The following is a 26,121-nucleotide window of genomic DNA, read 5'->3' as shown; positions in this document are numbered from 1 at the left end:
AAAACTATTAAGTTCAACATTTGGCTAGCAAACATACTGCTTCGCAAGGGTTGAACCCACTAATATTTTCAACAGTGTTTGTTTAGTTTCAATTTTATACTTTTAGGATTTAAATGAAAATTAACGAAATTCGTAGAAATTATTCCAGATAATTGAGAAATTTCAAATTGATTGTTTGAGCTCAAAAAACGACAGGATTCCGACATTCAAGACATAACGATTTCTGAAAACCTAATGATTTTTTATAACATTTCCAAGATAATATAAAACTATTTTAACCTACCGAGATAAGCATGCCAAGTCCATGCTACAGGTGGCTGAGTTGTATTCCCGGTTCGGTCTAGGAAATGTTTAGGTTGGACATTTCCTCTGCATTTCTATGTGGGATGGTTTTATAAAGATATTTTTGGGTTTGAAAGTAAGGAATACATTTTATTCTATGGAGTTTTTATAAATATTAACGGGGCTTAATAATTAGTAAAGCTTTTCTAAATTACGCTTCTGATCATTGTTGAGCTAGATTTTTTCCACTAGATAGATGAATAAAAGTAAAGCTCATCGATTACTTCAAAGTCTGGTGGTTGTACCATGAGTCATGAAAATAAGCGTCTTTTTAGAAGAAGATGCATTTGATGCATAGGGCAAGAGATTGATTTTCGTTTACTGGTTAACTTTTCTGAACTCTTAGGCAATTTAGATTTTATTAGAGTCATCCCTTCAGCACGATTTTTGTGTCTAAAAATTCAAACTCTTCTCCAAAAACTTCTAAAACTACCCTGGTTCTGATCGTCCAGGTTTTGTGTTTGCGTTTTATGTTGGTGGTATTCGGCTTGACCAAATAATTGAACGTTATTGAAAGTGATTGCCAAAAGCAAAATAGCAATAATGCGACAACACAATGAAAAGTGGACTAATTTTTAAATTGGTAATGAATTTCGAGTGAAAATAATCGTTTCGAATGAGTATTTCTCCAAGCTCACGCAGTGCAATATCATAGAAAGTTGCATGTTTGCCACAACATTTGTAGTAAACTGAATTTGCTTGTCTGGATGAATCACTCGTTCTCATCAACTATGCATCGCAGCGATAGGATCTCTAGGACAAAATACAGTACATATTTTTAAGTTTTTTTATACCCATGTTGTGGAGAAGAGGTGAATATTGTAGAAACACCTTTTGAAATGTTAGTCTACATGGTAACACAATGTAACGCATTCAAGAGACTCTCCTGACTCGATAAGATATTTTGGAGAACAGGGAGACTTTCTCTCACGCATGCGTACACGTATAGAAAAAGCAAGGGTCTTGGCCTCAGCCAAGACATAACTCGAGGCAGTCTTTCGAATATAGTCAACACTGACGGATGTGCAATGGCCAGCGTTCTGGACGACGATAATTCGGCCGATGGTGCTTCGGCTGACGGGGTTTCGGCTGGCGAGTATGTCAGTTTGGCCGGTCGCCACATTGGCGCAATCGGTAGCGCGACTGAACCGCCTAAGGAGTAAGTATTTTTTTCAAAAAAATGGTCAAACACAGAAAGTCTAGCAAAAAAAAAAAAAAATTGCGGAGCGGAATAAGGCCTAAAAAAAATAAATGTGGGCATAAAAAAAAAAAATAAATGTTCTAAAAAAAAATAGAAGAGATATCCAATATAAGCAACGAGATAAATTGACTGAAAGAAAAAAAGCCTGAAAAAAATAAATGTGGGCAAGAAAAGAAAATGGTTTGAGATATGAAAACAGCAAATAAAAAAAATAAATGTGCTGAATGAACTGGACAAAGAAAAAAGCCTAAAAAAAATAAATGTGGGCAGAAAAAAAAATAAATGTTACGATATGAGAATAGCGAAAAAAATAAATGTGCTAATATATGAGCTAAAAAAAGCCTAAAAAAAATAAATGTGGGCAAAAAAAAAAAAACAATAACTGTGTCTATATCGGAATAGCAGAAAAAAAAAGTGCTACGAAATGAATTTACAAGCTAGATGGACTGAGAAAAATATAGATTTTTTTTATTTCAAGATCAACCTAAATTCGATCGATGAACTTAAGCAACAGAATTTTACATGAAAGTTGAAAAAACAATAAATGAAAAAAAAAAAACTAAAGTCGTGAACCGTTTTCTTTGTTGCAGGAAGTTGTCTAAGAAAAAATTGATGAAAGAGTTGAATCCATTTGAAAAAAAAAATTTTTTTTTTACAGGAAGAAATATCGAGACTGATGGTGGAACGAAGCTTGCGTAAAGGTGTGCATTATGTATGTTCGAGCACTACGAGAGAAAGTAATACGGAATACAGAAATGAATCCTTGTTGCTAGTAACAATGAGCAGTTGGACTTTAGGAACATTGAGCGTTCCGGAATGTGTGCCAATGGAAGAGGAGACAGAAATTGACAAAAGATCGTATGAATACTGGAAATAAACTTTGCTTGCTTCGCTCCAGGTGGTGAGCACAGCAGATGAACAGGCTAAATATGGAGTATTCAAAGTAAAAGCAGACGTGAAGTTACGCGAGATATACAACACAACTGTATCCACTTCAGGAATGCCAGATGAAAAACTGGAACCATTTTCCAACGCAATTGCCCGACTCGATGATTATTTTGGTTCGAGGGCATACATATTGTCGCAACGCGGTAAACTCATGAACTTGAGCAAATCGACTCTCAAAAATAGTATTGAATTCGTACGGCGAGTCGCAGTCGCCGCTAAACTGTGCAACTATAATGTTGATGAAGAGATGGAGGCAGTAGTTCGTGTAATAACCAAGGGAGCTAGTGATGCCAGAGTTCGGGTTCTCGCCCACAGGAATTGGGTTAGCCAAGGAACGATGAAAAATCTTATCGATCTGGTACGAGACCGAGAAGTTGAGAGGGAAAATGAAGAGGAATTTCAACGAACCCGCCGTGGTTTAGAATCTGCAAACGTAGCAGCAGTTTCAACAAATTTCAACGAATTACAATTCCAACGACAAACGGATTGGCGTGGCCGAGGCATAGCTCGAGGGTCATTCCGAGGCAACCGAGGTAACAGAAGAGGCGGAAGAGGTTATAATCAAGGAATGCTGCGTAATCAAAAGGGAATAGATTGTTGGAGATGTGGAAGTTCCTTTCATCGTTCATCTGGCTGCCCGAACAGTGAGAAAGTTTGTCACAATTGTGGTCGCGTGGGTCACATTGCCCGGGTATGTTCATCTTCGCGACAGCACGCACAAGGAAGTTCCTGGAAGCGTCCATCTGACTCAGAAGAGCGGGGCGTTCCAAGAAAAATCGCTGCAATTGAAGCTAAGCAAGAACAACAAGAACCAACGGATAAGGTACAAGATGATGTTCAAGATCTAGAGTAATTCAAATGCTTTACGGTTTCTAATTATCAATAAAGAATAAGAAAACATAGTTGTATTTTTTTATTATAAATATTGCGACCACAAGATCCGCATTTGAAATTGCAACGTAGGTTGACGCAAATAATCTGAAAAGATTTTCTTTTTCTTATTAATATTGACATTATTTGCAACATTGAAACAGATAGTACGACCGTGATTGAAATGAATGAGTAGAACTGATCGATAAAGCCGATAAACTAATCATTCATTATTTGCAACGATAATAATGTCGATCATTTGGTTGCAATTATTCAAATAGTATAGTTTTCTAAGCAAAAAAAAAAAAGGAATGGTGAAAAAAAAAATGAATAATTTCAGGTTCAACTTCAACCATCGAAGATGTGTCCCGAAAATAGAAACGAGTTACCATACAATAGGTGCGGTCCAGGAACAATTTTCAATCCGTTCTTTGAATGATGCATTCATTACTGCCAAAGTAGCAGGAACCGAAGTACGATTTATGATAGATTCAGGTTGGTGCGATAGAAGTTTATACTATGAATCAATATTAATTCTTATGGTAATTGAAATATAGGTGCACAGGTCAACACATTAACGAAGACGTCATTTGACCTAATACTCGAAAACCGACAAGCTGCATCGAAAATCCTATCGTTACGTTACTCTACTGATACGCCTCTTAAAGCTTACGCTTCAAAGGATCCAATAAAAGTGGAGGCGACGTTCTCGGCTGAGTTATTCGTATCGAAAGAACGACCGGTCATGATAGAAAAATTTTATGTTGTTGAGGAAGTGCAGGCATTGTTAGGCTTTAACACAGCTATCAGATACAGCGTCCTGGACATAGGATTAAATGTCCCAGTCAGACAAAACCAAATGTTGGCAAATCGACGGAGCCCAAACATCTATAAGATTGAACCATTGGTATCATCTAATGAATTTCCCAAATTCAATATACCTCCAGTTACCTTGAAGTATGACGCAACAGTTCCCCCATCCCGAAATGTGTATACGCATATTCCACCGGCATTTAAGGAATTGACAAAACAAAAGCTAAACGAGCTTCTAACTACTGGTATCATAGAAGAAGTGACTTCTGATATGGATCGGTCATTTTGTTCTTCGCTACTCGTCGTACCTAAAGGCAAAGAGGACATTCGCCTTGTAATTGACTTGAGAGGTCCTAATCGAAGCATCCATAGGACTCCATTCAAAATGCCCACTTTCGAGTCTATCCTGATGGAGCTCCACGGTGCAAAGTGGTTCTCCACGATCGATTTAAAGAACGCATTTTTCCACATTGAGTTGGATGAACAATCTCGTCATTTAACGAATTTTTTTGCCGGCGATGGATTGTTCCGGTACAAAAGACTCCCCTTTGGGCTCTGTAATGCTCCTGATATCTTTCAGGAAACATTACAAACTGTCGTCCTAGCCGGTTGTGAAGGGTAGTAAATTACCTTGACGATATGATGGTGTTCGGCAAGACGAAGGACGAACATGACAGAAACCTCGCGAAAGTAATATCGTGCTTGGAGAACCATAACGTTTGTATCAACCGAGAGAAATGTGTATTTGGTCAGCAGTCGGTGCCATTTTTAGGCTTCCAAGTTTCTTCCGATGGCTGGAAACTCGAAAACGAAAAGATAACGGCGCTCCAGAATTTCAGAAGTCCGGAAACACTAGCCGAGGTAAAAAGTTTTTTGGGACTTATCAATTTCATTGAAAAGTTTATTCCCAATCGGGCTCAGAGAACGTGGAAACTACGAGAGCTAGCAAAATCCGATCGGTTCTATTGGGATGTTGAATTGGAAGATGAGTTCGAGTTCTTGAAGAGAGATGCGTGGCAAACCATCACCACACTAGGATACTACAATCGGCTAGATGAGACTGAGCTTTACGTAGACGCATCCCCTTATGGGTTGGGCGCCGTATTAGTTCAGTTTGACGTCGAACATAATCCGCGAGTAATAGCTTGTGCGTCCAAAACTCTCACTCTCGCTGAACAAAAGTATCCTCAGACGCAAAAAGAAGCGTTGGCGATGGTCTGGGGTGTTGAAAAATTTGCCATGTATCTGATGAGCATACCTTTTACTATAAGGACCGACGCCGAGGCCAATGAATTCATTTTCAACGGCCTACACCGTATCGGACGACGAGCAGTAACGAGAGCGGAATCATGGGCATTAAGGCTGCAACAATACACTTTTGATGTCAAAAGGATCCCTGGAAATCTGAACTTAGCTGATGCCCTCTCCCGGTTGGTGAAACAAAATCTGTCTGATGAACCTTTCGAAGACAATACAGACGAAAGACACTTGTTATATTTCCTTGACACCGGAGCACTAGAAATCTCATGGAATGAAATTGAAGAGTTTTCAGAATACGACACTGAGTTATCTAGAGTCCGAGAAGCCGTAAAAAGCGGATATTGGGAAGCCGGTCTCGGGAAATATGAATCTCAAGCAAAACAGCTCCATGTTTTAGGTACCATGGTATTCAAATCTGAGAAAATAATTCTCCCTGAAGTTTTACGTCGAAAGGCAATTCAATCTGCACATCAAGGGCATATGGGAATATCATCTACGAAACGCATTATGCGCGAGCACTTTTGGTGGCCGGGTATGAATACAGAAGTGGAATCTTTCATTAAAGCCTGTGAGACGTGTCTCTTAATGTCCAAGAAGAACCCGCCAATTCCACTAACGAACAGAGAACTTCCACAAGGACCATGGGAGGTCCTTCAGATCGACTTCTATACTGATAAGGAATTCGGCCATGGTGAGTTTCTAGTTATCGTAGATACTTATTCAAGATACTTACACGTGGTCGAGATGAAAAGCATCAACGCGGAATCTACCAATGATGCGCTATGTAAAGTGTTCGTTACGTGGGGGTATCCGTTGGTCATCCAGAGTGACAACGGACCCCCTTTCCAAAGCGAGAAATTCGTGAAAACCTGGGAGAATAGGGGAATTAGAATCCGGAAATCCATCCCTTTAAGTCCTCAATCTAATGGTGCCATTGAGCGCCAGAATCAGGGCATTAAAAAGGTCTTTGCTGCTTCGAAACTGGACAATACCAATTGGAGAACCGCTCTTGAAAATTATGTTCACGCTCACAATAAAATACGGCCCCTGTCACGTCTCGGAGTGACACCCTTTGAACTCCTAGTAGGGTGGAAATGGAGAGGATTTTTTCCATGTCTCTGGGAATCCAAATGGTGTGACGATACTGACCGTGAAGAGATTAAGGAAAAAGATGCATTTGCAAAGCTAGAGAGCAAGAGGTACACCGATATGCTACGAGGTGCTAAGGATTCTGATTTAGCTGTAGGAGACAAGGTTGTATGGAATTATTAATTATTAATTACATCCCTTTCATAACCAGTATCCCACAGGTTGTATTAACCCAGCAGAAGCGATGCAAATCAGATCCCACTTTCGGTTCGGAAAAATTTACAATTTTGGCCAGAGACGGAGCAAAAATTGTCGTCCGCAGTGAAAGAGGGGTACACTATTCTCGTAATGTCGGGGATGCCAAAAAAGCTACTGAAAGTTTGGTGGAGGGTATATCGATACCGATTTCATCAGACATGGCCGAACAGATTTCAGGAGACCCAATAAATGACAACATTCAGAAGAATTTATCATCGAATGCAGAATCTGGTATGATTTTATTGTTCTCCTTCATTTATTTCTATTTTTCCAAAGGTTATAATAATGTTTTTATGTAGGAACGGAAAACGAGGTCAGGGAATACCATGGGGAACACCAACTGGATTTAGCTTCGAGGACAAGAGCCGGACGTGACACGAGAATGCCCAGCAAATATAGAGACATGGTGCTATATCATGTATATGAATAATTTCGGACAATAACAACAACCAAAACACATTAAATATAAATCCAAGAAATATTCTAGAAAGGAACATTGTTTTAACTTATTTAATCATACCTAGTAAATCTGTTCGTCCATCTTTCCGTAAGATTGCCAACCTGTAAGATTGACCGCGACACGACTTGCTGATCCATGTTCCAACATAATATTCCGATGAGGATTTTTTCTTTGCAACTCCGAGCACTGCTCACTCGAACCGAACGACATCCTCCTCTAGGTACTGATCAACTCCACTTGTTTGGCAACGCCTACGGTTTCATGCACTCCTTGAATGTCCCGTTCTCAGTATTGATCCCGAATTCGCTTTATCCGCATTTTAGGAGTGTGAATACACCTATTCGTCGAAGTTGAGCACGGGCAGCCTTTAGTGGCGCCAGGCGAGGCGATGACGATGATTTCTTGATGCGGTATGGCTTTCTTTAGCAAATCCGTTGAAATAACTAGCCGCTGATAACGTGCACGCCAACGGGCATAACGCCAAAATAGGAAAAATGAGAATAACCGGAATAAACTTGATGGTAATCGAACAAAACGAATAGCAAAAACGCGGCAACGGCAAAAAATAACGAATGGCAAAATAACACAGTTGGGAACAAGTACAGCAACGACGGCAGCTTTTCGTAATCATCGAATCAATCATCTGTCATCATTAAAAATCAAGAAGTCGAGCGGAACAGCAGCAGTGAAACAACGAAACAAATGTCATAACAATTTCTCGCGTAACATTGTAAAGGGACCAATATCGAGAGGAAAGAGAAATCATTTTTTGATACAAAAAAGGGTCATTTTTTAACTTCTCGAATTTTCTTCTTTTAAATGATGGCCAAGGTTGCCAGTTGTGCAGTTTACCCATTTTTCAGAAAATATTATTTAATGGAATTTGAAAAAAAAAAAGATTCGGCAAATGTGCGCACGCAAAAAAAAAAAAATAATAATAATAATAATAATAATAAAAAAAAAAATAAATAAATAAACAGGCGAAACGTATTTTGCACGAGAATTTTCCAAATTGGTGAAATCGGCAATAGATGATAAAACTATACTGAAAAAACGTCATAAGAGTAGAGGCGAGGGGAATTGTGGAGAAGAGGTGAATATTGTAGAAACACCTTTTGAAATGTTAGTCTACATGGTAACACAATGTAACGCATTCAAGAGACTCTCCTGACTCGATAAGATATTTTGGAGAACAGGGAGACTTTCTCTCACGCATGCGTACACGTATAGAAAAAGCAAGGGTCTTGGCCTCAGCCAAGACATAACTCGAGGCAGTCTTTCGAATATAGTCAACACTGACGGATGTGCAATGGCCAGCGTTCTGGACGACGATAATTCGGCCGATGGTGCTTCGGCTGACGGGGTTTCGGCTGGCGAGTATGTCAGTTTGGCCGGTCGCCACACATGTCACTTTTTGTTGAAATCAGAAGAGATTTTATTTTAAACTAAAAGCTAGATATTTATTTCTATTCTTGCCTTTATTGTGCACTTAGCATGACTCATTTTTGCGCTCATCTGCTAACCGTATATCAATTGAAATCTGATTTCTATTTAAATGAGGTATTAAGGATTTATATGAGCAAGTTGGATAGTTTTTAGTGATAAATTGAAGTTACACAATCAAAAATACGACAGAAAAAAAAGTGTAAAAAGTGAATTATGTGTATCTACATTACTTCTCCTTCTTCGTTTTGGCATTACATTCCCCACTAAGACATTGCAGCCTCACAGTTGAGTGTTCAATCAGCACTTCCACAGTTATTAACTGCGAGGTTTCTAAGCCAAGTTACCATTTTTTTACCATCAAATTTACCACCAAAGTTTCAATTTTGGTATATATTTGGGAAAGAATTGGGTGTATATGTGCATAAGATGACGATGCAGAGCATAATCTCCATCCAAGCCTTTCTTAGCTGTTTGCAGGGGATAACATAAATTCGGCGGCTTTGTCATGCACTTTGACGCTTGAGCTCCAACAAACTATTAATTTAGACTATAACTTAGTAATTTCGGTACTCCTGAGTTTATATACGATTATTGGAATAAAAAAATCCAGGAATCTCATTTTAAATGGGACGCGATAAATAATAATCGTTGGTCTTCCAACTACAAAGATCCGTTTCAGGGAGAAAAAAAAAAGTTGTTCGAGACCCCTCGGTAGATTTTTTTCAAATAGTCACGAAATGAAAGCTTGAGAGCTATATTTTCACGTAGTGAAAGTTTTGGCGATGCTAATTTTTTTTGTCATAAAGGTCCACCATACACACGCCGTGGCTTTGTTTTTGATGGGATGGAAATAAGAGCTATGTGAGTGCCGAACCGATCCCCTATACAAAATATTTGTAAAAAAAAGTTTGGTAAGGATGCTATTTTATATATATTCTTGGCCCGCAAACGGATTCAAAATTGATGAAAGGATGATTTTTTACACCACTTCAAAGTTCAACTTTAAAAAAACCGTTTCAACTTGCCCCCGGTGTACCTTAGCAGGAACTTCCAACTTAAAACAATTCTTGGAAGTACAAAAGACGCAGTAATCATAATACCTGGGTTTCAGTTTGTCTTGCCTACTTTCCCAAACCAACGAAAAGGGTGCTTTAATGATCATTATCCCAAAAAATCCATTATAGCACTCATTTGGGTGCTATAATGAATAACCAACATTCGAACATAGAGCTGGGCGAGCTCGTGGTTCATCCTCGCCGCCACACACCGGAAGGGTACGATGGGTGGGGCATGTTGCAAGAAAGCCGGACAGCATCCCTGCAAAGATGGTGTTCGCTTCCGATCCGTAGGTACAAGAGCCTGGGCGCATTCGAGGATGGAGAGATGCGGTCTCGAACCGTGTATTAAGAAAAAAGACAGAATCACCGTCTTGGACCAGAGGTCGCACAGACTGAACACTTACACATCTAGCATGAGACAGCGGACAGGACATTTTCACAACACACAGTGGACCAGTGGAGAACTTATCGCTTTACGAAAAGTTTTCTCCTTACCAGGACGGGAATCGAACCCACACTCCACAGCACATGCATGTAGACGTTTGACGTCGCTGAGCGTACGACCACGAAGCCCACGAAGTATTGTCGCATCAATTATTGATTCAGTGTTATCTGTTAAGATGTAAGCTAAATAAATGAAATGAACGAAAATGAACATCCGAACAGTAGTTACATGACTACATTTTGCTGAATCAGCTTGGGTAAGTTTTCATCCCCAGAAGCATTTTGTTTTCTAATGGTCTAATAATAGTCTTGCTTTGATCGTTTCGTACCGAGTTTCATTACCCTCAGCAGATAGATACATTTAAAAGCTTTCGACGAAGTGCTAATTTGTATGAGTACAGTTCATTTTTATTGTGTGAGAAGCAAATCAAGGGAAAAACACCCAATGTTCTGAGCACCACTGAGCTATGCAATGTAGCAAGATAACATGTAATCTGATTTTCTCTGCAGCAACATAATTTATTGAACAGTCTAAGACGAATTAAGTACTCTCCATTTAATTCCACTAGTTAATTTTCGTTATCTTTGCAGATACGTATTTGGACCACAACTGTGTGGTCGTCTTCAGTGTCTCGTACTTGACTCGACGTGGAATTTAATGGAGAGTACTTAATTCGTCTTAGACAGTTGAATACATTCCACTAAAAGAGCTTTATATATTTTTCTGATAATTTATTGGCAAAAATGATCATGTGGAATAAATTAAACTATACAATTTAGGTACAGTTTATTACACACATTAAAGTCTATTTCTCCTCATCGTAAACAAAATAGCGCTTGCAACTCGTTGCAATACTCGTTTTTTTTTAGTAACGGACTACTCGTGCTGAAAAAATCATCTTTTTGCAACTAGTTGCACAAACTACTATTTTTCAGCCCATAACACCAAATGGCACCAAAGCATACACAAAAATAAAACCATCTAAAAACGAGGCATAGAACAGGACCACAATACAGAAAAGAAGCATATAAGAACCAATTTGACATCCCTATCCCAGCAACGATCGCGATCTCGCTCGACGGACCGAGGACCAGCGCGCGCGCAAGTGGAGACCCGAAAGGCAGCATGAAATCAGCTCGCATCTTGGCGGCAATTTAGTATCGCTTCGAACGTTCAGAACATTCGATGGTGCATCGGATTCCCGACGGACGGCTATTCGCTCGCATCTGGAACAGCGCCTCCGTCGTCGACACGTCGTAGTCGCAGTCGAGCCCGGAACAGGAACAACATCCCTGCCGCGTGTCAGGACTTTCGAAATTTTTGCCGACCGTACAGAGTACAAAGCTTGCTTTCCCAGCGCCTGATCGTTGCGGTGCTTTTCTCTTGATTCAATTTATTCCACGTAAATTAAGTGATATTTTAGAGAGTAAGAAAGGACCCAGTCAAGTGTGCGCGGGAGACGGAGGCGCGAAGTAGTGTAAAGATCGGGAAATTAATTAACGGAAAATGGTTGAATGAGCAACGATCACGAAAGTTGATACCGCACAAAGCGAGCGAAATTAAACCAGTTTCGAATTTTATTTTGTATCGGGGTGATATTAATCTTCTACAATGTTAAAACCCGCGGGCCCAAAAGCGATGGGCCTGGGGAAACGGATTATGCGTGCGGTACGACCCGGTCGAAAGTCGGTTTCATCCTGGGTGCTAGTGATAGTGCTTGGTGTGTTGCAGTTAGTTGATCCTTCGGATGCAGTGGTAAGTACGCTGATACGGAGCATTCAGCATATTTGAATTTCAGCAGTGTATTGACTTTATTCCTATAATCATAACGTTAATCCAAGCTCGGTATACATGTGATTTTAAAGTATTTAAAAATACCTTAACGCATTCAATTGGAAGTACGCGTCCAGTAATCTATTCTAAATTATCTCACCTGATGGGGTTCACTATCGCACTAGGGATTTGTCTATGGACAGTAATACTTAAAAAAAACCCAGATTAATCCACCTAGCGGTGATGATGCCTTTCTCGCTCTTTATAAAATGTGTCGAGAAAACTTCTTTAGAGAGGTCAAATATAACAAATATAAAGCAATTAATGGTTTTGACTCGTGGAGAAACCATATCAAAACCGTTATGAAATCGATTGTAGACGAAATCAGGGGCAGAAAAATTTTAACATGCTTAAAATCGCTGTTCCGGGAGATAAAACAAAACGCACTGATTCTTGTTAGCAAATCGCCAAATATACGTTGCGATACAGCTTAAAGCTGAAATTTATTCTATGTTAAAAGTTGAACAAATATTATAAGAGTTAACTTACATTTATCAGTGTCGAAATCAAATGTTTGAACTAAAACTAATAATTGATTTTACTGGTGTAGAGAACAAACTTTTTTCCATCCGGCTCGATGCACGTTCTATTGAAAAATGGCTGCAGGTAGATTTTTCAAACTCAAACCACTTCCGCTTAGCATACGTACGATGATCTGACAGCTTTGTTGTATTGGGCGTTCATCGGCAAGCTGATCTATGCTGTCAGTTGCCGACATCGTCCCCCCCGTAACACTGGTCATCGCCACCAGTTTTACCCTCTCTAGCCACATCCAACACTGCCAATTTTGATACCGACCTTCTCAGTAACCCCCTCGCAGTTTGAACTAGTGCCTGCCTAGCTCGACCATCTCCACTCACAATCACTTCTAGTACTCGTCCTCTCTCCCAGTGACCTCTAGTTGAGCCATCCAAAATAAATACCAAATCTCTCCCTCGGATATAGGCTTAACGTCTGCAAACCATTTTTCTCGTCTTGTAAGAGTTGGCAAATACTCTCTCAACCAACGTGTCCAAAACACCTGCAGTTTCCGTTGTATTTCATTCCACGATCCTTTCAAAGCCCCAGAAATCATCCGGTTCCATTCCTGGTTGTCGACTCCCTGTAGAACTGCCCAATAAAAATGGTTAGGAGTAAGCGATTCACTTTCTTCAGAGTCAATGGGAAGATATGTTAAAGGTCTGCTGTTCACGATCCTCCGCTTCAACCACCATTGTTTGGAGTCCTTCATCATCCAACTTTGGATCGGTATACGCAGATTGCATTGCCGTTTTACCGCACGAACCATTCTCTCCCAGGCACCGCCCATATGTGGGGTACCTGGGGAATGAATAACCACTTCGTAGCTGTACCAGTGAAACTAGCCGCCAAATCACCATTGATGCGATCCCGTTGTTCTCTTAGTAATCTATCTGCTCCTTGGAAGTTAGTACCATTGTCTGAATATATTTCAGACGGTACTCCACGACGACATATAAATCGTCGTACGCACTTGATACACGATTCAGAGGATAAATCATGAGCGACTTCTACATGCACCGCACGTACGGTAAGACATGTAAAAAGGGCGATCCAGCGCTTAACGTTACTTCTGCCCACTTTCACCAAAAAAGGTCCAAAATAATCGAGGCCCACATAGGTGAACGGTTTCGTGAAAGATGACAAACGTGCTAATGGGAGTGGTGCCATCCTAGGAACCTCTGGTTTCGTCTTTTGTATTTTGCACCATTGACAGTTCCTAGCAACATGCCTAGCAACCGTTCGCAACTGAGATATATGGAACTGCTGCCGTAACTCGTTCACCACCGTTTCGGTATTTCCGTGTCGAAAGGTGCAATGAAACGCTTCAACAAGAAGTAGGGTGACTCTGATGCTTCCTAGGCATGATAACAGGAAACTTAACATCTTCTGAAATAATAGGTGCTGCTCAATTCTTCCGTCAACACGAAGGACGCCAAATTGATCCAAAAAGGGAAAGATTATATATTTTACTCTCTTTTGCAGTTGTTGTGGTTTCATTTCAGGGTGCATCTGGTTATTAGTAAGTACAACCATTTCGTCTGGATAAGACATCTCAAAGTGTACTTCGTTTCAGTTACGTATTGCTCAAATGGGTGCAATGATTTGATTTCTGATCATAATACCTGTTTACAGTTGTCATTTGAGTGATAAAACGCCTCTTCTCCATACCAACAGAATGGGTGCTTTAATGACCATTATGCAACTCAAATGGGTTGCATAATATTCATTATAGCACTCATTTAATCTATAATGAAAAACCTACATTGGGACATAGTTACGTGACTACATTTAGCTGAATTAGTTTGGGTGAGTGTTTAAATAGTGTACTCTAAGCGTCTCGTAATAAATGAAATGGTTTGTGGACATAACATCACAATTTTCCAACAATTCTCCTCGCTTCATAGCCTTCAAGCTATGCAATTTGGCACGATAAGATGGAACTATTTGTGAATGATCATGGATAAATTCGATTGTAAATTTTGATAGATTTATCATATTAAAGCCCATTTTCGTCATTGCAAAAATAGCGTGTGCAACTCGTTGCAAACTCGATTTTTCAGCACTCTAGTATTTATCAACTCGGCAAGCCTCGTTGGATACAACTCGTGCTGAAAAAATCATCTACAACTAGTTGCACAAACTACTATTATAGCACCATTTAAGTCAATATTATTCATCCATTCCATTATTATTGAAAAGTAGGCCGTTTATCACAATAACAGAATAGACGTTATTATGATCAGGAATTGTAAAATCCATTATAGTACTCATTTTGGATGCTATAATGAAAAACCAACATCAGAACAGTAATTACATGACAACATATTGCTGAATTAACTTGGGTAAGTGTACAAATTGGGTAATCTTTGCATCGCGTAGTAAATTGAATAGTTTGATGGACATGACATCGAAATTCTCCAAAGTCAGGTTCATCTATCGCTCCATGGTATGCCGCGCTATGCAATGTAACACGATAACATGAAATTTAGTTGTTCTTTGCAGTAACATGATTTATTGGCACGATTGATCATGTGGAGTGAATTAGATTGTACCCTTTTGGTACAAATTAATCACATGAAAGCCCATTTTTCTACATTGCAAAAAATAGCGTGTGCAACTCGTTGCAAAACTCGATTTGTTCAGCTCTCGTAGTAACGGACAACACGTGCTGAAAAAATAATCTTTTTGCAGCTAGTTGCACAAACCACTAATAATCACATCTTTTCTTTAATCACTGGAACTAATAAAAAATATTAAAGCATTGTATCCTAAAAATAACAAAAAATGTCCAAATGGTTTGAAGCATTATCAATTTGTTAAATATTCTTCATCGCAAATAAGAAAAACAGACATTGGCGTTTTTCTGTTATATCGAATTCTTTCAGATTATAATTTTGATTGTTAATTTAAGTGATTGTATTGTACAAAAGGGATCATTGTTGTTGTGGCATTTTAAAAGAGATATTGAGAGATTGAGAAAAATATTTTTTTAAACAATTTGAACTAATTTGAAATATTAAAAAGTATTTAAGAACTATTATGAGTAGACATTACTATGTTTTAAACATATGTGAATGCTATTCGAACCTTACATGGGCTGAAACGTCAGAGAAAGTTGCACCATATAATGAATAATGGGGCCCATATTTTATCTTAAAGGGATAAATTTGAAGCTGCAAATAAAATTTAAGTTATAGCATACATTTTATGGAGAATCTTTCAAATCATAATTAGAAACTTTCACCCATTTATTTTCAATCGAATATTACGTATCGAACATCATGTTTTTTTTAAACTTCATTAAAGTGATATAACAGACTACTGAGTACTGAGTATACATTTTTTTTTAGAGAGTGACCCTAAAACTATGACCAGGAGTAAAAAGCTGAGCAAAATAGATATGTTTGCAAAGCTCTTTTTCATCTATACATAAAACGAATTTCTGTCTATCGGTATATATAGACTCAGAACTACTGAGTCGGTCGGCGATTTAGGAGAAAAATATTGGAGATTATTACTTATTTAAAAAAATCTGGGCTAGCACGGAGTCGAATTATGCAGCACGGGCCAAATTTGCTGTTAATGAGATTCTGGCAATAATACGGATGAAACCTTTGCATGACAGGGAACTTGTTAGTGAATGCATATTGGGTGTTGGTGATATCGCGTGCTCTATAGAAAATGTCTCCTTCAGTAATAATAGTTTCTCGTAAAGTGCGGTGAAAAGTAAAAGTTCTCACAGAAGATTTGATATCTACGTTACGTGAAAAAGCCACATGCGCCTGATTCTACCTGCTCGCAATCGATGGAAATACTTAATGCCTTGGCCCATGTAGCTGTTTTTATAAGAATTGTTGATCATCTTCAAATCAAATGGAATTAGAGGTTTGATTCAATGAAGGAAACGACTACCGGTATCGACTCGGGGGAAGTTGTTAAGACCTATATAAAAAAAAATTCAATTAAGGCCTAACAACTGATGGAGATCTGGCAATGACGGTAAAGAATACTGGCTTTGTGACAATAAAAAATCAAAGTAATTTGTTTATTTGTTTTTTTTTATCAGTTGTAAATCAGCCACAAATGTAAATTTGTGATATTTATCTGCACATTGCATTTTTCACAAAAAAGATCTATGTACAAAAATGCTTGATATTTGTGATGTAGCGTCGCTCGTTATCAAGAAAATCAACCTTACATACGCGAGAAAACTCAACCTCTACTAATCACAAATTATGTAGACGGAAATACGGAGATTTGTTGTGTGAGTTCGTTGGCTAACCCATGGTACCTTGCTTGAGTGCGACGTAAATCACACTACTTTTACAAGATAAAGCAAAACCAATGCTCATGCTGCATGATCCTGAAAGTGTGAGTGACTTGGCCTTCATAGTACATATCACCAAACATCTCAATGACATGAACATTAAGCTGCAAGTCAGGGATCAACTTTTATTATCCGACATGCAGACTATTGAAACAAAATTCAAACAATTTGGCACAATTGATTGTCGAAGACTGAAACATTTCTCTAATCCGGTAGAAAACAGTTCCTGCAAATCTGCTGAATATGCTGGTAAACTCGAAGCCTTTCGACAGTAGTTTTCAAGCCTATTCACTAATTTTTGAGAACACAGTGGTGTACATAATGCACCTGGAATGTTTCAAATGGAGATAATTGACCTCAAATGCAACAACAAGCTCAAATCTAAATTTCAGAAAGATGCATATCTTGTATAAGATATTTTCTCTCTTCAGAAGTATACTTCTTCTGTATACATATCATGCGAAAAACTCTCATAAAGAATGAAAGCAGTAAAACGTAATAATTGTTGATCGTCATTATCTGCTTGCGAAAATCGATCGAATTGTGAAATCTATATGCTTCAAGTATTGGAAAGAAGTCAACAATTTCATGTCCTGTTACGTAAAAAGAAAAAGAAAATAAGCTCACAAAAAAAGATTGTTCAAACGTAATAATATCGTATTTAGTCTCCCCTAAAAAGGGTTCATTCTATAAAACTAAATGCAATTTTGAAAAAAAAAGTTTTTTGCTTAGGTTTATGTTTAAAAAATATGTTCCGAATATTTCTGGCCCGCCAGGAAGTGGTCAATATGAAAATTGGCCCGTAGGTTGAAAAGGTTGGGCAGGCCTGGTATAGCGATTACCTATACTTTGCTTACATTCAAATGGAGATATGCGCATATACCTATTATGTGACTTTGTGCTAGGTGGTAACAGTTTTGCAGATATTTCCGAAATCCAAATTTATTATAAGCTTATATTAATGTATTGTCTATGTTTCATCTGTTTCTATTCGTTTGAATCCAGAAGATTGGATTCACTTACATACATTAAATACATTTGAATTTTAATAAATTGTATGAAATTTCAAGAGATTTTTTACATAAATCTTTGTACTTCTTTTAGATAAGTAAAGTATCCAAATTTTCCCTAAAACAGTCATATCTCGCGCTTAGTTTCATAGGTACGTAACTGTATTGATTGATTACTTTTAATCGATTTTATATTTTGCTAATAACTCAATTGTTCCAAAAGCTACAACCGTGATTATTGTTTCTGATAAAAGATACAATCATCCTTTATTACACCAAACCATCAAATCATCGACAAACTTGCGCAATTCAGTACAATAAAAAAACATCGACGAAGAGAATTGGTCTATACAGTTACGCCCTATGAAACTAAGAAGCGCAAGATATCTAGCCAAAGCATAAAACGTTTTGCCTTTCTCGTATACAAAGTATACGTAAAGCTATGTTCGCTCAAAACAAACTTTTATAGAAGGCTCGGAGACCCATAGTGTTATATACCGATCGACTCAGCTCGACGAATCGAGGTGATGTCTGTGTGTGTGTATGTGTGTGTGTATGTGTGTGCGTGTGTGTGTGTGTGTGTATGTGTGTGTATGTGCGCAAAATCTAGCCCACTTTTCAGGTACTTACCCTTAACGATTTGCTCGCAAAAGTTGCATTCGACGCAGAATCCTATCTCATTGTTTCCTATTGAAAATTGGCCGGATCGGATTATGGGCTCAGAAGTTATGGTCAAAATATTTTTTTTAGACAACAACGAGTGGAAAAGTCTAGCCCATTTTCAGGCACTTACCCTTGACCGATTTGATCGCAACGAAATGCATTCGACGCAGAATCCTGTCCCATTGTTTCCTATTGAAAATTGGCCAGTTGGACTATGGGCTCAGAAGTTATGGTCAAAATACTTTTTTAGACAACGAGTGCAAAAGTCACCCATTTTCAGGAACTTACCCTTAACCGATTTACTCGCAACAATGTTGCATTCGACGCAGAATCCTGTCCCATTGTTTCCTTTGAAAATGGCAATATCGGACTATGGGCTCAGAGTTATGGTCAAAATACTTTATCTTTGACGGAGACAGTGAAAAATCTACTCACTTTTTTGGCACTTATCCTTTACCGATTGTTTCGCAAAAGTAGCGTTCGACAGGGATCCCGTCCTTTCTTTCTATTGAGAACTGGCAGACGGGATCAGAAACTATGTCAAAGTCAAAATACATTTTAAGCAAAAAGGCTTGGAAAGTCAGGCCAACTTTTCAATCGTTTTCATCAACCGATTTGCGCCAACAAATTGTGTTCGACGGGAATCCTCCGATTGTTTTAAAAATTGGGACTCTGCTCAAGTTTTAGCCAATATATTTTTGCCTTTCGTATACAAAGTAAGAAAATAAAAAAAATTTAGATTATTTTTTACAAAAAACTTTTAAAGAAGAAAGAACTAATTTTTTTAAATATGCATTTAAAAATTCCTTAGTTTTGGACACTTGGTCTTAATTTGTTTACTCACAACAAGTTGTATGGACGCGAATCCTGTTTCATGTTTTCATTAAGTTTCTGCCCATTGTTTTGTATTAAATTGATACTAAAAATTTAGCCAGACTATTAGGTATAAGAACTAACTTACTTTTCGAGCACGTTCAAAGAGAATCTGAGTAGAAAAAGCCGCGTAGTCGATAGCAGTTCTATTCTGCTGTCAGGTTTGTTTTATATGAACATTAAAAATGTATGTGACTTCGTAGCCTTAGATTGGCATCAACAAATACAGATTAAAATAGTCTAAAGTCACGCTTTTTGGAACAGAAATATTCCATAAAGAGAGGAGTAACTTCAATGTTCATAAAAATGAGCGTTTTTCAATTGCGTTTATCATTCGATTAATACTCATAACTCATGTTCTATTTGATTTCCGTGGATATAATTAAGAACTTGAAATCCAAAAATCGCTAGCTCGGTTGATGGAATTTTGAAACCCTTTGTAGGACTAATTACATATATCAGTAAGCTGCTCAATTGGTTTGTGAGTTAGGAGATGGCGAATTCTGCTTTAATCAGGGAAATTCAAAGTATCAAGTCTTCCAGTTGGTTTCGGCGTAACCCACTTCTATCTACCACAAGCATTTCATGTGCAACCGTGAATAGGATTTGAGCTAATTTTGTCCGTAGTTAAAATTATCGTTAAACAAATAAATTTCATTATTAATGAGCGTTTGTGGTTTTGAGGAAAGTTATCAGGTAATCAATTTTTACTCTTTTACTATTATCCGATAATGATAAGGTACGCCCTAATATTAATGTAAATAGGATGTAGTTTGTCAAAATTACTTCGTACATACGTTTGAACATTCTTGGTTTTCTAAAGGTGAAGCTTATAGTTTGTGGATTACGAGATGTTACGACAACTTTGACATCAAGAGCCTCCTTATAGCTTTATCCTGATAAAGCTTGTAGTCAGAATAGGCTCTCAAAATAGTTTTAGCTACATTCTCAATATTTCGAAGATACGATTTTTTTCAGATCTTGGAACATCGGGACTGATTTGCGATTTGGGCGTAACTTATTTTGTAGACAAACATTGGAAGGCAAATTCCTGCTAAACCAAGCATTTTCTGAGAAAACCCACGTATGTATCCAACAGAATAGGCTTTCCTCTATCAGATAAGGGAATAAGTTTTGGAGTAAAATACTTGCATTCTACGGAATCGATAAAACAATGTTTGTTTACAAAATAAGTTACGCCCAAATCGCAAATCAGTCCCGACATGTGTAATTTGAATAGTTCTCTATGTTTGGTTTTAATTCTTTCAAAAATGGACGCATTCAGGCTTTTGATTGATTATTTGTTTACAATTTAACTTCATAAAAAATATTTTGCAATTTCTGATCATAATACCTGGTTTACAGTTAGCATTTGAGTGATGAAACGGTCTACTTTTCCATACCAATGACATGTATGACTTTAATGAACATTATGCAACTCAAATGGGTTGCAAAATCCTATTATCCATTATAGCAAATGCTGGCTTTCCAAATAGCACTCATGTGGGTGCTATATTGGAAAACCAGCATTAGAACAATGATTACATGGCCACATTTTGCTAATTGGCTTGGTAGGTGTTCAACAGTGTATTCTCTGTGTCACGTAATAAATAAAATAATTTGATGAGCATGGCATCAAATTCTCCAAAAGGTTTATTTATCGCTCTATGGTCTGTCAGGCACCTAATGTGGCACGATAACGTGGAATCTATTTGTCTCTCTGCAGCAACATGATTTTTGGCAAGATTGATCATGTGAAGTAAATAATATTGTACCATTTCGGTACAAATTTATCATACTCGTGCTGAAAAATTATCTTTTGCAACTAGTTCACAACCACTATTTTCTTCTTTGCAATGAAACTGCCATAGCATCATCCCATGAATGAATATGTACAAGATACAGCGATTGTCGGCAACTGACAGCATAGATCAGCTTGCCGATGAACGCCCAATACAACAAAGCTGTCAGATCATCGTACGTATGCTAAGCGGAAGTGGTTTGAGTTTGAAAAATCTACCTGCAGCCATTTTTCAATAGAACGTGCATCACCGGATGGAAAAAGTTTGTTCTCTACACCAGTAAAATCAATTATTAGTTTTAGTTCAAACATTTGATTTCGACATAAATGTAAGTTAACTCTTATAATATTTGTTCAACTTTTAACATAGAATAAATTTAGCTTTAAGCTGTATCGCAACGTATATTTGGCGATTTGCTAACAAGAATCAGTGCGTTTTGTTTTATCTCCGGAACAAAACTTAAAGATTTATCATGCAAGCAAGAAAACGTGAAGGAGCAAAGCGTACTTCTGCTGAATCCAGCGCTGAGGCAAAACTGCATTGCATGCGACCGGCCGGATTCTTTCGATGATCTAGTGCAATGCGACAATGCAACAGCTGGTGGCACATGAGGTGTGCATCAGTGACGCCATCAATTTCCGAGCGACAGTGGGCTAATAATTGTCAAAATTCCAATCCGCCGCCAGCGGCTCCCTCTCTACAGCTAGTGTTCGAGCAGCAAGGATTGATTTGAAGCTCAAACAGCTGGAAGAACGAAGAGCCATTGAGAAGCGTGAATTAGAAGCAGAAAACAATTTCTTCAAGAGAAATATGAGCTGTTGCAATCAAAACTAATCGACGATGAGGAGAAGATAATCACATAACCAGGCAGAGTGAGCAGACGAACGAGCATGATCATGTAAAGCAGTGGCTAAATCCAGCGAATCTGCAGAGGCGCCGAAGGTCAAGACCAAGTAGCAGCTCCAGGTTTTGCAACCTGTAGCTAGTGTCCGAAATGCAGCATCGCCGTCTACGTCGCTATCATTGAAAGAAGTAAAGTTCAAACTCATCGGCGGATATAAACTGGGACCAGCGCACAAATTACTAGCGCGGTTTCAAACACAAATCCGACAGAGTTGGAGCGACCTGTCAATCGATTTGGACTATGGGAAAAGCGTAAAGATTTTGAAACCATCACCAGAAAACCCTCACCTCCATCGAACGGATTCGGTACTGAGAAACGCAGCAGCTACTTCTTACCCCATGTCATCTGGTAAACAAGTTGCTCAACAAAGTCCGGAAGGCGTCATACCAGTCATCTACCATCTTTACGGATAGGTGGTGCAGTAAGTAGCAAGAGTTCCTTCCCCACACAACCAGGTAAGCCACACTCTAATCCTACCCAAGCCAATACATCTCAGAGTTATAATCAGACGTTCCAAGACATGGTTCACAATTCGAATGTGGGTTTCAGGAACTCCCTTCTGACCCAACAGTTGGGATGATCACCCAAGATCAGCCTACAATCGATAATTTTGTTCTCAGCTCCTCGCAGTTGGCTGCCAGACAAGTTCTGCCGCGTTTACCACCGTTTAATGGTGACCCTGCTGATTGGCCTATATTCATAGCAGCTATACAATTCTACGCTGCTTTGGATTCAGCAATTGGAAAATTTGTCCCAATTCGCTGCCTTAAAAGGCAATGCATATGAGTCTGTAAAGAGTCGTTTACTACTCCCAGAGTCTGTCCCTCAAGTGCTCCAAACTCTCCAACTACTCTACGGTCGACCAGAATATTAGTTCACGTTCTTCTAGACAAAGTTCGTGCGTACCTGCTCCGAAATCTGAGCGATTGGACAGCCTAATCGACTTTGGTTTGGCGGTACAAAGCCTGTGTGACCATCTCGAGGCAGCAAGACAAAAGTACACATGTCAAACCCAACCCTTTTAATGGAACTTGTTGACAAACTTCCTGCTCATGAAGCTTGAGTGGGCTGGATATATGCAGCAGTATCCTAGTTAATTTGAGAGCGTTCGGTGAGTTCATGTCTAGTGTAGTGGTGTCTGCGAGTAAGTTACATTGTATCTGGGGCAGCGAAAAGTAGTGTTTCTGAGAATGAAAATCTAAATCGTCAAGAGGATCTATTCGCTCATACTAGTGAGGAAATGCAAGGGCAGGATCAGCAACGAGTTTGTTATATTTGTAAGAATCTGCTCATCGAGTCAGCGATTGCGAATTGTTTGTATCTCTATCCGTAGATGAACGTTGGAAAGCTGTTCAAGCCAATGGACTCTTCGAAGCTGCTTGAATGCACATGGAAGAAGGAGCTGTAGGAATGCATCAGTGTGGTATCAACGAATGTGAATATCTCACCATCGGCTGCTTCACGCTAATATGCCAACTTTGAGTCCCCGGTTCCCGAGAATCACACCCACTTGCAAGTCAAACAACAAGTATTATTCCGCATCATTCCGGTCACCTTGTACGGTCCTCGCGAGACTATTGATACATACGCGTTTCTTGATGATGGGTCATCGCTGACGTTGATAGAAGACAGCCTTGCTGAACAACTTGGGGCAATAGGAACCAACGAACCGTTGTGTCTCAAGTGGACAGGTAATATGTCAAGGTAGAGTCAGTTTCGAGAATCGTACAGCTAGTCATATCTGGAATTAACGGAAAAAGTTTCAAGTGAATGACGTTCAGACGGTGAGGAGCTTGCTCTCCCTCAACAGGATCTTCGCTTTGAGGAACTTATCGAACGTTTCAACATCTCCATGGAATTCCAGTTAAAAGCTACGAAAGGGCCATGCCTCGTTTGCTAGTGGGGTTAACAATCTACATCTGTCTCCCATTGAAAACGAAAGAGGAAAATTTGGAGAACCTGTGGCAGTACGTACGAGATTGGGATGGTGTGTTTCGGAGGTAAAGGTGATCGAAACTGCAACAATCGTTGAATTATCATTCATGTGAATGTGAGGAAATAAAACGCTACATGAAACAGTGAAAATTATTTTGCTATGGAAGAAATAGGATCAACCCTCCGATGACATAGATTCACATGAGGAGACAAGGCCAGAAGATTTTGAACACAACGACTAAGCGCTTGGAAGAAGTTTGATAGGTCTTTTATGGAAGTACGATCGGAGTTTCCAGAAACGTATGGGATGGCTTTACGTCGACTCGAATGTCTGGAAAGAAGAATGTCTAAAAATCAGCAGCAAAGAGAACCTGCATCAGCAAATAATGCAGTACCAATCTAAAGGTTATGCGCATCGTGCAAGTAAAGGAACTGGATAACATGGATCCGAGAAAAGTCTGGTTTTTACCATTGGGGGTGATGGTTAACCCGTAAGCCTGCAAAACCGCATTATCTGGGACGCGGCGGCTACTGTCGACGGTGTTTCGCTCAACTCGTTCCTCCAAAGGACCCGATCAGTTAACAGAGCTACCGGCGGTGTTTGCTCGATTTCGTCAGTTTTCAATTGCGGTGGTGGCTGATCTAAAGAAATGTTCCCAAATCTTGTTGCGGGACAATACCTTCCACTGTTTTCTCTGGCGAGCAGATCCTCCAGCCCGCCAGAAGTATATTTGATGGATGTGATTATTTTGGATCTCCTGCACCAGCAATAGCACAATATGTCAAAAACAAAATGCTGGAGTTTGCAGATCGTTACCCCGTGCGGCTATTGGCATTATAAAAATCATTACGTTGATGATTTTTGGATAGCTCGAATCCGAAGAAGAAGCTGCTCGAGTGTCAGATAGTGAGAATGATTCATGAGGAAGGCGGTTTTCAATTAACTGGCTGTCAAACAGCAAATCCGTGTTGGACCAATTAGGAGAGGCAGAGGTACATGATGGTGAGAAACTGCTCATAGTGGACAAGAACGATAAATTCAGACGTTTACTTGGTATGCTTTGGTCACAAAAGCTGATGCCTTGAGTTTCCCGTAACGATGAAGGATGACATCAAGCTATGCTGGAGGTGGAGAACGCCAACTAAGCGTAAAATGCTGAAGTGTCTAATGGCTTTTTGATCCGCTGGGAATACTGAGTGTGTTTTCGATTCACGGTAAAATTCTGCTGCAAGAGCGTTTCGGGATTGCAATGGGATGACGGTGTGCGACGATTATGTGAAAACTGGCATATGTGGACAGCTCTTTTCAATCGTAAGAAAGTTGACAATACCGATGTTATTTCCAAATACTGCGTACGATAATCTTGAGCTGCATATTTTCGTGGATGCCAGCGACGAAGCTTATCTGCTGTTGCATTTTCCGTGTGATTGGCGCTGATGGTACTGCGTCTGTTCATTAGTTGCGCAAGGCAAAGTTGCCCCACTAAAATATATCAATCCCACGTATGGAATTGCGGGCCGCTGTTTGGGTACACGTCTGATGCGCTTTGTTCTGGATAGCCATACCGTGATCGTAAAAAGAATCTTTGGGTGATTCGTCAACTGTCTTAGCATGGATCCGGGCGGATCATCGTCGATATAAGGTATGTTGCTTACAGTGGTGAGTTATTAACAGCTACTAACATTGAAGATTGGCGTTGGGTCCGAGGAATGAATCCGCTGATGCCGCAACCAAATGGGGATCAGGACCAGAGGTGATTGAAGCCAAATAGCGAATGGTTCATTGGGCCTAAGTTCTTGAAGTCCAGAGGTCAATGGCAAACAACCTGGATTACACAACACCACAGAAGAATTGCGTTCATGCTATGTTCATCAAGGAATCAAGATTCCAGAGTCTTTGTTGAACTTCGAAGATTTTCCAAATGGAAGCTGTACGGACAATGGCGTATGTATACCGTACGTTGACAACCTGAAAAGAAAGCGAAGTAACGAGATCTTAGAAAGCGGTCATTTGAAACAATCAGCTACAGCGAGGAAAACGTATGACCCGCATGGTACAATG

At 39.2% G+C, this 26,121-nt stretch overlaps 1 protein-coding gene across 1 annotated transcript in view; it reads left to right on the top strand.

The window, feature by feature from the left end:
* Positions 1 to 11,347: 11,347 nt before the first annotated feature.
* Positions 11,348 to 26,121, top strand: part of LOC134213088 (collagen alpha-1(IV) chain) — a 209,423-nt gene continuing 194,649 nt past the window's right edge. Inside the window, exon 1 of the mRNA XM_062691669.1 lies at positions 11,348 to 11,945. Coding sequence (XP_062547653.1) covers positions 11,802 to 11,945 — 144 coding nt within the window. The 5' untranslated portion in view covers positions 11,348 to 11,801. The remainder of the gene's footprint in view (positions 11,946 to 26,121) is intronic.

This window comes from Armigeres subalbatus, chromosome 2, assembly GCF_024139115.2.
Source record: "Armigeres subalbatus isolate Guangzhou_Male chromosome 2, GZ_Asu_2, whole genome shotgun sequence".
Lineage (NCBI taxonomy): Eukaryota > Metazoa > Arthropoda > Insecta > Diptera > Culicidae > Armigeres > Armigeres subalbatus.
The sequence above is the reverse complement of the archived record's forward strand: the minus strand, read 5'-3'. Positions and strand labels throughout refer to the sequence as shown.